Here is a 17,178-nt window from a genome sequence, read left to right as displayed (position 1 = left end):
GTCCATGTATAAACACTGTGACATAAACCCTGTAATCTGAAGAGCCCGTTGTCCTGCCCCACAGAGGAGTCTGGATAACGTGCCTGGAACAGCTTTGCCAGCACAGGGAGGTGGAGGGTGATACATGAGACCTTGTCTGTGCCTGAGCACAAACCCTGTGGTCCTATTGTCTACTCAGCAGCAGAGTTAGTCGAGGGCCCCACACCTCAGAGGTGGCATTACCAGGGTCATAGGTAAAAAGGCTGGAACTTGGAGGGAGGTGGCTGAGACATGACTTCTCTTTCCTCCCTCCCTCACCATATCTAGGTGCCCCTGTGGGTAAGGATTTTGGGGTGGCTGTCTGCACCTCCTTCTGCTCTGGTCTGTCTGCCGTGTATCCTCACTGAACTGACTTTCCTCTGTACCTTTAGATAATCTCGTTTGATTTCTCCAAGGGGTGTTTGGTGTTCAGTCTTTGCCTATAATACAAACACTGGCACTTATGAAAACAATGGACATACAAACACTACATGTCCTGCTTATATCTTCCTATGCTCTGATAAACTCCATCCCATCTGTGTTCATACCCCCTCCATCTCACTCACCATAAGGAAGGTCAACCACATAGCTTATTAACGGGGACATTTTGGACTTCCAGCTTCCTGAGCCGTGCTCATCATGGTCACAGAACATCTTAGCCCTCACCCAGGTAGCCTGCTTCTGTCTAGGTCCTGCATGAACCTTTTCCAACCTCAGCCCCTTTCCACAGGAAATGCAGTCACCTGCAGAATTTCTTAATTTTTCTCTTGGTAGATGAAAATTAGTTTATACCACCCACACCTGATTCTTAACTTCATGAGTTCCCAACAGACATTTTTTTCTTCTGAAGTCCCTCTTTTACTAAGCAGTGAACGAGGAGTCCCTCTCCTCCCCAAATCCTCATAAATATAGGTTCATCTCAACTATTCCTCTCAAGCCTTCCCTGTGCTGCTTGCATCCACTATCTAATAAACGCACCCCACCTTTTATCCTGAAGAGAACTATCCATTTGTGCTTTCAATTATTTTTTAATATTATTCATTAATTTTATTCAAGGCATATTTATCACATATATACATTGGCAGATCTAATAAAAGCAAAATAAACAATGTGTAAACAGGGGCTTTTATAATTATTAGCATTTTTACATTTTATAATAGCTTATAATATAGGTGTTATTTGTGTCAGTATTGAAAATAAAGGGAATAAATGTTTTCCCCAATGTCATATATACGGTAACTATTGAGGCCAGGATGCAGACCCCATACCTTTTGGGTTTTTTTTTTTACTTTAGTCTTTTAAAAATTTTTTATTGAAGTAGAGTTGGTTTACAATGTTTTGTTAGCTTCAGGTGTACAGCACAGTGATTCAGTTATATCTCAACACCCTTTCGCCTTTGGTAACTGTATGTTTGTTTTCTATGTCTGTGAGTATCTTTTTGTTTTGTAAATAAGTTCATTTGTATCTCTTTTTTTTAGATTCCACATATAAGTGATATCATATATTTTTGTCTGACTTACTTCACTTACGATGATAACCTCTAGCTCCATCCATGTTGCTACAAATGGCATTATTTCATTCTTTTTAATGGCTGAGTACTATTCCATTGCATATATGTACCACATTTTCTTTAACCATTCATCCGACGATGGACATTTACGTTGCTTTCATGTCTTGCCTATTGTAAATAGTGCTGCTGTGAAATCTGGGATGCATGTATCTTTTCAAATTATAGTTTTCTCTGGACATATTCCAGGAGTGGGATTGCTGGATCATATGGTAACTCGATTTTTAGGTTTTAAAGGAAACTCCATACTGTTTTCCATAGTGGCTGCACCAATTTACATTCCCACCAACAGTGTAGGAGGGTTCCTTTTTCTCCACACCTTCTCCAGCATTTGTTATTTGCAGACATTTTCATGATGGCCATTCTGACTGGTGTGAGGTGATACCTCATTGCAGTTTTGATTTGCAGTTCTCTAATAATTAGCAATGTTGAGCATTTTTTCATGTGCTTGTTGGCCATCTGTATGTCTTCTTTGGAGAAATGTCTATTTAGCTCATCTGCCCATTTTTTGATTGGGTTGTTTTTTTTGTTTGTTTGTTTTTTTTTTTTTTTTTTTTGCGGTATGCGGGTCTCTCACTGTTGTGGCCTCTCCCATCGCGGAGCACAGGCTCCGGACGCGCAGGCCCAGCGGCCATGGCTCACGGGCTTAGTCGCTCCGCGGCATGTGGGATCCTTCCGGACCAGGGCACGAACCCGCGTCTCCTGCATCGGCAGGCGGACTCCCAACCGCTGCGCCACCAGGGAAGCCCTGATTGGGTTTTTTTAATTGAATTGTATGAGCTGTTTGTATATTTTGTAAATTAATCCCTTGTCAGTCGCATCATTTGCAAATATTATCTCCCGTTCTGTAGGTTGTCTTTTTGTTTTGTATATGGTTTCCTTTTCTGTGCAAAAGCTTTTAAGTTCAATTAGGTCCCACTTATTTTTAATTTTTTTAAATTTATTTACTTTTTAAAATTTTTGACTGCTTTGGGTCTTTGTTGCTGCACGTGGGCTTTCTCTAGTTGGGGCAAACAGGGGCTACTCTTCATTGCTGTGTGAGGGCTTCTCATTGCGGTGGCTTCTCTTGTTGCAGAGCACGGGCTCTAAGCATGTGGGCTTCCATAGTTGCAGCACACAAGCTCAGTAGTTGTCGTTTGCAGGCTCTAGGCGCGCAAGCTCAGTAGTTGTGGCACACGGGCTTAGTTGCTCCGTGCCATGTGGTATCTTCTTGGACCAGGGCTCAAACCCGTGTTCCTTGCATTGGCAGGCGGATTCTTAACCACTGTGCCACCAGGGAAGTCCGGTCCCATTTATTTCTATTTTTATTTCCATTAATCTAGGAGACATATCTAAAAACAATATTGCTGGAATTTATGTCAAAGAGTGATCTCCCTGTGTTTCCCTCTAGGAGTTTTATAGTATCCAGTCATACATTTAGGTATTTAATCCATTTTGAGTTTATTTTTGTATATGGTGTTAGAGAATGTTTTAATTTCATTCTTCTACATGTAGCTGTCCAGTTTTCCCAGCACCACTTACTGAAGAGACTGTCTTTTCTCCATTGTATATTCTTGCCTCCTTTCTCATAGATTAATTGACCATAGGTGTGTGGGTTTATTTCCGGGCTTTCTATCTTGTTCCATTGATGTATATTATTGTTTTTGTGCCAGTACCATATTATTTTGATTACTGTTAACTCTGTAGTATAAACTGAAGTCAGGGAGCCTGATTCCTCCAGCTCCGTTTTTCTTTCTTAAGATTGCTTTGGCTATTCAGGGTCTTTTGTGTTTCCACAGAAATTTAAATTGTTTTAACTCTAGTTCTGTGAAAAATGCCATTGATAATTTGCCATTGCAATGAATTTGTAGATTGCCTTGGGTAGTATAGTCATTTCAACAATATTAATTCTTCCAGTCCAAGAACACAGTATATCTTTCCATCCATTCATGTCGTGTTCAATTTCTTTCATCAGTGTCAGTGTCTTAATAGTTTTCAGAGTACAGATCTTCTGCCTCCTTAGATAGGTTTATTCCAAGGTATTTTATTCTTATTGATGTGATGGTAAATGATTTTTTTCCTTAATTTCATTTTCTGATCTTTCGTTGTTTGTATATTTTTGCAATATCTACAAATCAATCAGTGTGACACACCACATTAACAAACTGAAGAATAAAAATCATATGATGGGCTTCTCTGGTGTTGCAGTGGTTAACAATCTGCCTGCCAATGCAGGGGACACAGGTTCAAGCTCTGGTCTGGGAAGATCCCACTAGCCGCAGAGCAACTAAGCCCATACGCTACAACTACTGAGCCTACGCTCTATATCCTGAGAGCCACAACTCCTGAAGCCCGCACAACTAGACCCCGTGCTCCACAACAAGGGAAGCCACCGCACTGAGAAGCCCGCACACCACAACAAAGAGTAGCCCCCCCACTTGCCGCAACTAGAGAAAGCCCGTGCACAGCAAGGAAAACCCAACGCAGCCAAAAATAAATAAAAATAAAATAAAATAAATAAAACACTAAAATAAGTATTTAAAAAATCATACGATCATCTCAATAGCTGCAGAAAAAGTTTTTGATAAAAATTAACATCCATTTATGAAAAAAACTCATCAGAAAGTGGGCATAAAGGGAACCTACCTCAACATAATAAAGTCCATATATGACAAACACAAAGCTAACATCATACTCAATGGTGAAAAGCTGAAAGCATTTCCTCTAAGATCAGGAACAAGACATGGATGCCCACTCACCGCTTTTATTCCACAAAGTTGTGGAAATCCTAGCCACAGCAATCGAAGAAGGAAAATAAATAAAAGGAATACAAACTGGAAAAAAGTAAAACCGTTACTGTTTGGAGATGACGTGATACTATACATAGAAAACCCTATCCTTTCAATTATTCAAATTATCCACTCTTCCTTCAAATGCCATAGCCTTACTTATAAGCAGCCTTAATAAAAACATCTTCGCACCAAAGTGAGCTCTTCTGCAGAAGAATTCTGTACCACTGTCCTAAGAAGACAATAATCGCTTCACACGTGGAGGCCCCATGACGTCTTCAGCTAGGATTTTACAACATGTTATAATGCTCATTGCCTTATCATGCCCCAGTTAGACTAGGATTTGGGTCGGGAAGCAAGTCCTGAAGGAGGACATGGGTGGGGAGGGGCTGCCTGCTCCTTCCTAGTTGCTCTGAAGGCCCAGCTCAGGCCTTAAGAGTGGGCCTGGGGGTGGGAATAGAGGGCAGAGCCGTGGAAGAGGAACCAGGAAGTTCAAGGAAGCCTCGGTTCCTGGCAAGGTCCCAGGGTTGCCACAGCAAGGGCTATCTAATGGCTCAGCACGTCCTATGTCCTTGGAGAACTCTGTGACCCTGGAGACCTTGATGAATCATCATGGACGCAGAGCCCCAAGAGAGCTGCTGTCACCACCACAGAGAGGCTTCCAGGCCAGCCCAGCCAGCCAAGTCTAGGGCAAGAGGTGCCCATGAGATGTCCTTCAGTCCTAAAATGATACCCCCCTGGAGGGGCCAGGCCTGATTAGAGCCTCTAGGGGACGGGTGGTACAAGGCAGGACTGCTGCTTCCAAAACTAAAGAGGTAAGACTTCAGTTATTCCAGCAACTTCCGATTATGAGGCTCATTCTACATGGGGAGCACTGTCTGGAGTGGGGCTGCTTGGGTGCTGGAGGCTCTCAGGAATATGGTGGTGTGGAGGGTTCAGTTTCTTACAGCCTTGCAGCTCTGACAACAGTAGTGGGGAGTATTTTAGAGACTAGGAGTTTAAAAGAAGGGGAAATAACGAATAACTGCGTGTGTGTGTGTGTGCGTGTGTGTGTGTGTATTGATCTTTAGTGATGACCAAACAGGGAGCTAGTAGGTAGAAATATTTCAACTGGAGAAGGAGGTTCTTGTGCTAACACAAGTGCTTATTTAATCTAAACACTAGAATTTATGAATTTTGTCAAGATCAACATGCATTTGCTATGAGAGCCAACTGGTAGTCAAACTCATTACCGTGAGTTCTCTGAACCCTTAAAAATCAACACCAAGGTTTGCTTTCTCTGCAGGTCTTCGAGTATGTTCCACATAATGAAGCACAGTCACTACACATCCCGATTCGGCAGCAAACTTGGGTTGCAGTGCATTGGCATGCATGAGAAAGGCATCATATTTAACAATAATCCAGCACTCTGGAAAGCCGTTCGACCTTTCTTTACAAAAGGTATTCAGGTGCTGGGTATAGTCTGCTCTTCTGTCTATGAATATGCCTGTCTTAAAATCATTTTTAACTTCTGCTCCTTCACAGTTTTGAAATAATAAGAGCTAACATTCATTATACATGTACTACATAGTAGGCACTGCTTTAAACACTTGATACTTTAACCCCACAGGAACCCCGTGTGGTGAATACTCTTATCATTTACATTTTACAAATGAGAAAACTGAGGGATAAAGAAGTTAAGTACCTTATCCAATTTCCACCATTAGTAAATGGTAGCAAAGAAGACAACCCCAGAGCCCACATATTTAACCACTTCAATTTTGTTCTGTTTTTACATCCATTTCATGGTTCCTGGCAAGGAATCATACACACTTCAGTTAGTGTGTATGTCAATTAGTGTGTCAGCCATATCCTTGATTTAACATAGCCAACATGTTTGCTGAATCATTGGCTGACTTCCCAGATGTTTTAACAGAAAGCAATTTGCAAATAAATTAGAGAATTTTAGAACTAGAAGGGATGTATATGTCATCTTTTCCAGCCTCTGAGTTTTATACTTAAGGAAGTACATTTCTAGAGAGCTTGTGATTTTTCCCCCAGGCAACATAGCCAGATATGGATGAACAGAAACTGGACCCCAAACCTCCTTATCTAGTGATTTCCCTCTTTACTACATGCTGCTGGAATGGAAACCTTTGGTAAATAAACATGACCAACCTTTGACATTAACATCAGAGAAGATGGTCATGTACTAGAAACCTTATCCTTGATGGAATCTGGTGCTAGATGGGTTGTAGGTCTGACCAGGGACCATGGCTATTCTTCCCTCCAGCCAACCTCTGTAGTGAACCTAGATGCCTCCTGTGTAGCTGCCGAGACAGGGAAAAACTATGCCTGTCCCAGTCTAGTGGTGATCCCCGCTCCACAGAGCTGCCCATCACCCAGACTCAGCACAACTCTAGCACAGATTCCACTACCTTAGTTTCCTATAGCTGCTTAACAAATTGACACAGACTTAGTGGTTTCAAACCACACATTCATTACCTCACAGTCCAATGGGTCAAAAGTCTGACATCGGCCTCACAGGGCTAAAATCAAGGTACTGATAAGGCTGTGTTTCTTTCTGGAGGCTCTAGGGAGAAAGTGTTTGCTTGGCTTTTCCAGCTTCTAGAGGCTGCCCACATTCCTTGGCCTGTGACCCTTTCAGGGATATTACATTCTGTCTATATGTTTGAAATGTGGCTTCAAGCTCTTGAATGTAGAGGCAAATCATACATCAGCCTGGGAGTGATAATCAAAGTCATCCCTTCCATGCAAAGGATTGATTCACGAAGGAATCATTTGTCCCACTTCTGGATGTAACAGTCACCCAGGAAACAGCATCCCCACCTTTCATATCTCCAAGTCCTTCCTAAAGTCAGAAAGTATGCTGCCAACCCAAACTTCTTTTTTATACGTGTGGAAATGCTTAGACTCTAGGACCACTCACCAGGTCTCCTTTCTTATTTGCAAAGTGTGACATCAGGGGCTTCTGCAGCACAGTTGATTTGCTTTGTTGGAGGACTCTAACAGCAAGTCTGAATAACAAAAGACATTAAAAAGCCAATTACTCCTAAAGAAAACTTAAACTTAGAACAAGGAGAGAAAGGATTTTAAGAGTTAACACTCATGTTAGACCACCTACCATCATGACTCACTAGTGCTAAGACTGTCAGGAGCAGAGCAAAGTAAGAGATCAGAGCCAGTTCACTCTACCGGGTTTCATTCATTCATTCCTCTATTTGACAAATACATAATATATCGAGAGCCACCACGTACTACAGACTCGAAGTACAATGCTAACAGGTTGTCACTGCCCTAAAAGAGTTCCCAGTCCTGTGAAGAAGACTGCTCAAACAACAAAGATTTGTTTTGCTGTTATGACATTGACTGAGTACAATAAATCTGGATGTAGATTGAAGAGAAACTGATATTGAGAAGGGTATATTTGGTAATTTAGAAGACTAGCATTTTACACATATGACCTATAATTAAACAGGAAGCACCTTAGATCAAAATAGTAAGATCCAATTTGAATAGTTCTATAGCAATATTCTGCCACCCACTGAAACATAAAATATTACCCTGACCAAATCCAAACTGTCTTTAGAGGGAAAGGTATATAATAAATATGGAAAATCGCTGATTGGTGACTTATGATCATAAATACTAAATATTTCATTTGCAATCTCACAAATGATATGTCATCATATGAAGAAAAGTTCAGTTTTGAATAGTTTGTTTTAAAAATATTTATTTATTCATTCATTCATTCATTTTTAACCATAAATGTGATAACCTGCTATGGAGAAAAATAAGAGAATACAGAAAAAGTATAAAGAAGAATATGAAAATCTCCACCCATAATAAAAATGTGGACAAGTAAGCTCCAAACACAAAACGCCAAAATTGCCTGATAGTTTGTGTGCCCTGGAGTTGGCAGCGGCTCACTCTGACGTGTACCCTTCAGCTTTGTCTGGCCCCGGCCTGGTGCGCATGGTGACCATCTGTGCTGATTCCATCACCAAGCATCTGGACAGGCTGGAGGAGGTCCGCAACGAGTTGGGCTATGTGGATGTGTTGACCCTCGTGCGATGCATCATGCTGGACACCTCTAACAAGCTCTTCCTGGGGATCCCCTTGGACGGTACTGAAATTTTCATTCTTGTGACTTGACATTCAGCCCTTTATTAAACAGGGCATGAGAAGGATAACAGACTCAAGTAAAGATATGCTCTTTTGTACACTGCTCTTCTTTAAACCTTTCTAAGTATTCCTAAAAATTTTTCCTGGTATGTCTGCCTTGTTCACTTATATAATCATAAATATCCATAGCAGGGGCCATCTTCTATTTCATTTGTATCTATCTCACCTCATTGCTCTAGGAAATAGGATTCTACCCACAGCTGAAACTTAACAGATGTGATCATTTGATTTGGTCATAAATACATCCTACCACCAAACCTATGTATTTAACCATTACCAACCATTCTTTGGGCATGATATATACATATATACATGTATATATGAATGTGTGTGTGTGTATATATATATATATATATATACACACACACACAAACACATATAAACATTATATCTATCTACACATACATATAAATGCACATACATACCTCTCCCTCAAAGCCACTAGGTATGAAAACTTTGCCTCTATCTATACAGTGATAAGGGTACTGAGGGTGCTGGAAATGATGATGATAACTAACATTAATTTAGTGTCTACTATGTGCCAAGCAATATAAAAAGTTGCTTCACAGGACTTCCCTGGTGGCACAGTGGTTGAGAGTCCACCTGCCAATACAGGGGACATGGGTTCATGCCCCGGTCCAGGGGGAATTCCATGTGCCGCGGAGTAGCTGGGCCCATGAACATGGCCGCTGAGCCTGCGCGTCCGGAGCCTGTGCTCCGCAACGGGAGAGGCAGCAATGGTGAGGGGCCCGCGTACCACAAAAAAAAAAAAAAAAGTTGCTTCATATAAACTTTGTCACTTAGCATTTATAACAATCCTGGCAAGATGTCTCACTCAAGAAACTGCTTTCCTCACTATATTACAGAAACAAATATTAAACACATACATGCAACTCTACCGCCAACAAAATAACAAACATTAATCATGTGGATCCATTAAATTCTGCTGCTGTCAGCTTAATGTAATTTCTCCTAACTTGATTTCTAGCAGTGTTCATTGATTCATACATTCATTCAACTAATATTTATTGATTGCCTATTTCATGCCAGGCTTAGGTTCTGGGGATAGACCAGTGGACAAGACAAAGTCCTTGCCTTCAAAGAGTTTACATCCTAATGGGTATGTGGACAGTAAACAACTAACTATCTAGTAATCTATTCGGCTATAATAAGTGCCTTAAAAGAAACAAAGTAGGGCAAAGGGCTAGAAAGTGAAGGGGGAAGTCAGGGGGAGGCTGAAGCTCTTGTGGAGAGAAAGTGTGGTCAGGAAGTCCTCTGTGGAGAGGATGTCTGAAAATAGCCCCAAATGAAGTGTGACCATGAGCCACGTGCAGATCTGAGGGAAGAACATCACAGGCATAAGAATAAGGCACGAGTTTCATAGTTGCCCAAACGAACTGAGCTATCACACCTGCTCCCTGATTGACCACATTTGGACAAGCAGGCAAGCGATAAGCCCTCCCTTTCTCTGCTCCACCCTCCTCGCCTCACCTCCCCAGCTCTTTAAAGATTCCTTACCAGAGTCATAGGAACCCCATCTGATTGACATTAGGATGGGAGCCCCATTCACTCTGAGGACATTAGTCACAGCCTCTTGCCTCATCCCCTTTCACACAGGGACTCTGAAAGTCCTGTTTGCCTGTTCCACGCACATCTCTCCTAAGGTACGACAGGCACCTGTTTTAGAAGTCCCTGCTCCTTGGTTCCCCACTGGCCTTGATTCTTAGGAGGGATCAAGTAAAGGGGATTGTACAGCTCTCTGTTAACTTATGGATGCAGACTGCGGTATAAGAACCTGCATAACCCATACAGACTTATGTGTAATTCCCTCTGCTCACCGCGTCCTTGTTAAACTCTCATTTGGCCTGAGGGATCCAGTGCACCAAAGAGGAAAGGACATGGCCCTGAGGTCAGATAGAAACAGCCTCTAGCCTAAGAACTTCTTGCCACACTGGTTCTACTTCGTTGGGCAAGCTTCTTCATTTATATGAACTGCAGTTTCTGCATCTGCATATGTCTCTTCCTTTCTCTTGTGTATAATTTGAAAAAACAGTAGGGGTTTTCTTTTCTCTAACATTCAATTTAATTCAAGAACATCCATTAAGATCTGACTGTGCACAAGACTCGGGACAAGGCATTGAAGATTCCAAGATGAATTCCACACTCTGAACCGAAATATAAACAACAGAGTGGGGAGGCTTTTTGCCTTTATCCAGGTGCCAGAATTGCGACCATAACAGCATTAATCACTTCTCATTTCCCACGGTCAGGAAAACAGAAGGTGTTGGCGGCTCAGCCAAGGAGAAAGGATGTGAGATTCTAGGCTGTCTCTCAAACGCAAACATGAAAACTGGCAAATCTCTGGTTAACGTGGCCAATTTAGATGCCAAGCAGAATAAATTACTGTTGATTTGTTTAGTGGCATTCCCCGGCTGAAACACCCATTGGAGTTGGAACCTTGCCCTGCTTAGAGTCCCAGATGGTAGGAGAGTCTACAAGGGATCTTCTCTGAGAAGTACCATTCCTGGGCTCACATTTTTGCTCATCTGTCCTAATCTTTTTGTTTTTCCAGAAAGGGCCATTGTGGTTAAAATCCAGGGGTATTTTGATGCATGGCAAGCTCTCCTTCTCAAACCAGACATCTTCTTTAAGATTTCTTGGCTATGCAGAAAGTATGAAAAGTCTGTGTAAGTAACATATTTTGGAATACTTATTGCTGAGATTGGATTGATCTGTATTGTGTCTTAGTTATTGCTGGTCTCTTTGGCAAGCTTTCTCCTCTCCAGAACTGCAAGGGAGCTGTTAAGTTTCTGGTAAAGCACTTCTTACAGCAATTTGGCAGCATGTGGCCAGACCACAGAGGAAAGGAAGCCTTTGGCCCAGGGCAGTTTTCCCCTAGTAGGCTGAGAGCTCCATCTCTGGATCTAGGACACTGCTGTGTATTTTGAGTTGAAGAGAAGGGTTGGCTGGACCTATCCTTATCATTAGTCAAAATTTTCTTTGCATGTCTGGAAAAATGGAAACATAAATCATTTTATTGTTGTGTTGCTTCTGAATGAATTTAACTTAATTCAATTTGTCAGAATTAAGTAGCTGCAAGATAATTTTTTCATGATGAACTTTTGTAAGATGTGGTGTTTGTTTAGTTATACATCTTATATCTTGGGGGATCCTAAAATTGTCATTAAATGGTTGTGCTTTGGTGTCAGACTTGTCTAGCAGAAGACTAGACAAATGGCCCAATGGCCTATTGGATAATCAGTGGGTTTTTAGAGTGTAAGTTTCCAGCCACTATACTTGCCACCTCTAACTACCAGTGGAAAGCACAGGGGATCTAAAGGTAGACATACTTGGTTTGTATCCTATCTCTACCACTTAGTAACCAAATGTCCTTGGGAAGTTCTTTGAAGTAAAATATAACATAACCTCCGTGGTGGCAATACAGGTTAATGAGATCCTCTATGTAAGGCAATCAGCACAGAGCATGACACATAGTAGGCAGTAAACATGTTCGCTTTCCTCATCCCTCTGTTCATATCTTTCCCAGATATCCCTGACTATCTTAAATTCTCCCCCAAAGTTCCCAAACTTGTTTGAAGAGCTAACTTCATCCTGTTTGTGTGTTTTGAAAGTCAGTCATCTTAGTCTCCACGAAGTCAGCTTGATGTTGCTTTATATATTCTCAAGTGGATGATCAGTATCAAGGTGGTGGATGATTCAGACACTTGGTCCTTTAAACATTTCTCTTTGTTTCTACCAGAGCTTTTGTGACTTGAATCGATGAAATAAATGGTTCTTCTCTTCACTGCTGTCAGAATGTGTGGTTGTCTAGAGAGTATTATTGGTCCACAGTTAAACTTGGTCATTAGTTTAGCTTCAGTATGGTCAGCAGGCCCATAGGAACTTATTGCATGATACTGTAAAACAGTTTCTCTTTGGTTTCTTTAAAATTAGCTTAGCAACTTTCCTCTCTCTGTAACATTTGCCAATGGTTAGTGAACCAGGTAATATCTCCTATGACCTAGAGCAGTAAAGACCTAGAGAAATTCTTTTGCAATACCCTTGCAATGTGCCAATACTTGATTTTTGTTAAGGTATGAATGACATTTAAAATTATACTAGTTTCGGTTGTACAACATAATGATTCAATATTTGTATCAATATATTCGGCAAAATGATCATCACAAAAGTCTAGTTAACATCTGTCACCATACATAGTTACAAAATTTTTTCTTGTGATGAGAACTTTTAAGATCTTAGCAACCTTCAAATATGCAACACAATATTATGAACTATAGTCACCATACTGTACATTACATCCCCATGACTTATTATTAAAACCAGAAGTTTGTACCTTTTGATAATCCCCATCACCAATTTTGCTCCCACCCCCAACTTCTTGCCTTGGTAAACAACAATCTGTTCCATGTATCTATGATCTTGCACTTTTTTAAAGATTCCACATGTGAGAAAGATTCCACGTATGAGTGAGAAAGACAGTATGCACCTTTCTCTATCATGCCAATACTTTAAAAAATATATTGGATTTAGCCTTTCGGTAACAGTTTTTAACCTTTAACTATAGGTTACAGCCTTGATTTTGCTACCAGTACCTAGACATCTTGGCTAACTCTGGTTCCTTCATATGAAATGTAATGTATACATAATTTATGGATATTTGCAAAGAATTAAGTATAAATTCAGTTATTCATGAGAACTAATGGCTTCAACTTAAACAGATTGTTTTATTTAAACAAATGGCAAATGAATCCATTTTTTTAGGTGTCTTAACTGAGTACAAGTAGATTATATTTTTACTTTTACTTCCAGCAAGGATTTGAAAGATGCCATGGAAATTCTGATAGAAGAAAAAAGACAGAGGATTTCAACAGCAGAGACACTGGAAGACTGTATGGATTTTGCCACTGAGTTGATTTTTGCCGAGGTACAGACCTGCACTAGCCGTAATTCCCACACAACATATATGTATGACTGTGTTTAGGTGTCTTAAAATTTCCTCCAGTTAATTGTTGCATGTTTGTTTTTAAATATTTGGTTTAGTATTTCTATAATGCCCAACCCAAACTGCCCACTATTAGACAATCAGATTAGACTGAACTTTAAGATTTAAACTTCTCTGTGTCTGCACAATATAAAATTATGAAAACCGGGGAGTGCAAAGACACTAAATACATAGATAAATGTCTAAATTGTTCAGCTTTGAGCTGAAGATTATTAATGAAAATGTCCATTGTCAATTCCAGAGACTTGTAATTTCATTTTGTTGAGGTCTGTTGAACCTTGAGTGCCACACTCCCTCCTGTTTTGAACCTTTCACTTTTCCAATGTTTCTCCTCATTTTAATTGTTCAGAAACGTGGTGACCTGACAAGAGAGAATGTAAACCAGTGCATATTGGAAATGCTGATCGCAGCGCCGGACACCATGTCCGTCTCTGTGTTCTTCATGCTGTTTCTCATTGCAAAGCACCCCCAGGTTGAAGAGGCAATAATGAAGGAAATCCAGACTGTTGTTGGTAAGAATTTATCAAGCAAACAACAGAGATTAGAAAACAATTCCTTCTGAATATCAGCTTCTAGGTCCTAAGAATCTTATGTCAAAATCTTTATTAGAATCCACCCAGAGAACAATAGAGCAAGTCAACGTGTCATATTTTCATTATGCCGGATATTTTCATTATCCCCATTTGAGGATGCTTTGAAGTTTTGCCAATTCTGAGAGTAATCTGAACCTCTCTGACAAGTGTGAGGCCAAGCTGAGACATCGGGGGGATCCGTCAATCCCCAGTTCACCCAGAGCTGATCTGAGGCACCCCTTTTGTTGTGGTGGCGAGAGGGGGTTCTTGCCACACTACCACACCAGGTTGTTCTTGATGAGATGAGGAGGAGGGACTATCAGTGATATTTTCTGACAAATGACTGCACAGGATACCAGAAGAGAAAATTTCTTTGAACCTGATTAAACTCACCATCTCACTTTGACTAGAGAAGGAATGAATGTCTTCTAGAATTTAGAGTAGGGGACAAAACTCAAGAACCACAGAGGCGGCAGATAAATAAATGCTTGAAGCAGTTTAGGTAGGTCTACATGATACTGCAGAGCCATGTGGGAATGTCGGTCCCATTTTACCTTTTTAATTTTTCTAGAAATTTAGACTTCAATATGAAAAGCCCAGGTGTTAAGATAATTGACTTCAAATCTGAATTTTCATAAGACACTCTGTGGACCAAACATAATATATTTTATGCAGGTTGCTGGTTTATATTAGAATTATAGATATAAATTTTTTTCAACCAAGAGCAAACTGTTCTATGGAAAGTGCAGGATTTTTCATACAAGTTGTATACTGAAACTAACATGAGCTTTGTCTTTTTTATCTTCTTCTACAGGTGAAAGAGACATAAGGATTGATGATATGCAAAAACTAAAAGTGGTAGAAAACTTTATTTATGAGAGCATGCGGTACCAGCCTGTCGTAGACCTGGTCATGCGCAAAGCCTTAGAGGATGATGTCATCGATGGCTACCCAGTGAAAAAGGGGACTAACATTATCCTGAATATTGGAAGAATGCATAGACTCGAGTTTTTCCCCAAGCCCAATGAATTTACGCTTGAAAACTTTGCCAGGAATGTAAGAGCCCTTTCTTAAAACTGAGTGCGCCACTCTTGAAAATGTCAACTGTTAAATCCTCTCTGTTTCTGTGTTTGCACTGCATATATTTCATTCTATTTACTCATTCTCTTCACACCTCACCAGGAAAACACATTTCCCCTAGCTTGGAAAACGACCACCATGTCTGTCCTCAAGCCAAGGAGGCTGGCTCTCCAGCTCTCAGAAATGTCTTCATGGAGGCCACACAATAGGTCAAAAGATGAATAATTCAGGCCCTTAATTTGCTTAAAATGAGGCAAATTTTCTTTAACTAACCCATTTAAACTTAACTTTTCCATTTAAACTTATCACCCTGTCACCATGTAGATTCAGCCGTAGCATCATCTAAGTCAAGGAAATCCACTTCTGCTTCAGATGGAAATCAAATGAGAAGAAAAGATTTGGTTTTTGCAGTGCGCCTTTGCTTTCCCAAATGGCTCCACAAGCACTAGGCCTCATTCTATGTAAGACTTTGTAATTAGAAGAGCCTCAGTTTGTTCTTTTTCTGTAATTGAGATGTACTGGAGATTCTGCCTCCATTATGTCAATTCTAGGCAATGAATTATCCAGAATTATCCAGAGAGTTCCCTCTGTGTCCCCTTTTACCATTTGCATATGGAAATATGATCTTAGTTAAACCTGTTGTCTAATTCATTCCATTTCTATATAAGCAACCCACGCCATGTTGGTAATTGGTCAAAAATAACTTACTGAGCATGTATTAAGTGTCAGGCACTATGGGAGTCCAAATGGGGACAAGACAGGCAGAGGTGTCCCATTAAATATTTGTATAACTAAATATATTTAGATCCTTGGCACTAATAGACAGGGAATCCACAAGTTTGCCTACATTAGTCCTTGTTATCATGTTATATGCCCTGGCACAAAAACAATCTTTGCCTCAATGACTGGCAGGACAGCAGTAAAGCCATGGCCTTCCCACAGAGCTAGTTGAGTATTTTTCATGAAAAGCAACACTGGGAATGTTTGAAGTTGTGTCTGTATCACAAAGGATGAATCAAAATGGAGGGAGAAAGAGGCTTATCTGAGTTACAGTCATTCCTCTCTGTGAAGGAACAGTATGGCCAAGTCGCCGAAACCGAGCATTCTGACTCACAGTGTTTTCAGGGTGAATCAAACAGATATGCATGACTCTAGCCTTTACTTCTCTGGCTAATTGTCTGATCATTTTCCTAGGTTCCTTACAGGTACTTTCAGCCATTTGGCTTTGGGCCCCGGGCCTGTGCGGGAAAATACATTGCCATGGTGATGATGAAGGTCACCCTGGTCACACTGCTGAGACGCTTCCACGTGCAGACGTTGCAAGGTCGATGTGTTGAAAAGATGCAGAAGAAACATGACTTATCCTTGCACCCAGATGAGACCAGCGACCGTCTGGGAATGATTTTCATCCCAAGAAATTCAGACAAGTGCCTCAACCACTAAAAAAGTTTGGTCAGTCCCTGCCCTGGAGCACTTCTCAACAGTCTTCCACATGGAAACCACCCACCTTTGCCAGGTAGTCCCCCTCCCATAAACAACCGTGGCCTCTGGCCTTTTATACACTTACCTCCTGTGGGGTGTCAGCGAGCCGGAAGACACCGGTCATCTGAGCGCATCCAAACCAGAAACAAGACTGCAGGAGAAAATACGGAGGCCATGATTTGTGCAGGAAACTGCAGCCCTAAAGACCCAGTTCCACAAAACATGCTTTGGAAAAGCCAAGCCATCAGCAAGACTCATGCCCGACTCCTCACTGTCCTGCCTTGAGATGGGAGCTTTGTAATGACTGGGGCAGAAGCACTCAATTCGATTACAAAGGCCAGGCCGACATCTGGGTACCTAGGTTCAAAAGGGGCTTTCATTTGGTTTTCAGTGGGTTGGGGACTACAATATCCATACCCTTGGAGAAATGCTTACAAATTTAGCATTTGACTTTTCCTATGAATTATATTCAATTAACTCTTG

The 17,178-nt window shown here is 40.9% G+C and overlaps 1 protein-coding gene across 1 annotated transcript in view; it reads left to right on the top strand.

The window, feature by feature from the left end:
• Nucleotides 1-16,656, top strand: part of LOC131752079 (aromatase) — a 30,428-nt gene extending 13,772 nt beyond the window's left edge. The window contains exons 3-9 of the mRNA XM_059056105.2: nucleotides 5,639-5,793; nucleotides 8,303-8,479; nucleotides 11,111-11,225; nucleotides 13,369-13,483; nucleotides 13,911-14,073; nucleotides 14,948-15,189; nucleotides 16,408-16,656. Coding sequence (XP_058912088.1) covers nucleotides 5,639-5,793; nucleotides 8,303-8,479; nucleotides 11,111-11,225; nucleotides 13,369-13,483; nucleotides 13,911-14,073; nucleotides 14,948-15,189; nucleotides 16,408-16,656 — 1,216 coding nt within the window. The remainder of the gene's footprint in view (nucleotides 1-5,638; nucleotides 5,794-8,302; nucleotides 8,480-11,110; nucleotides 11,226-13,368; nucleotides 13,484-13,910; nucleotides 14,074-14,947; nucleotides 15,190-16,407) is intronic.
• Nucleotides 16,657-17,178: the final 522 nt, after the last annotated feature.

This window comes from Kogia breviceps, chromosome 3, assembly GCF_026419965.1.
Source record: "Kogia breviceps isolate mKogBre1 chromosome 3, mKogBre1 haplotype 1, whole genome shotgun sequence".
Classification (NCBI taxonomy): Eukaryota; Metazoa; Chordata; class Mammalia; order Artiodactyla; family Physeteridae; genus Kogia; species Kogia breviceps.
The sequence above is the reverse complement of the archived record's forward strand: the minus strand, read 5'-3'. Positions and strand labels throughout refer to the sequence as shown.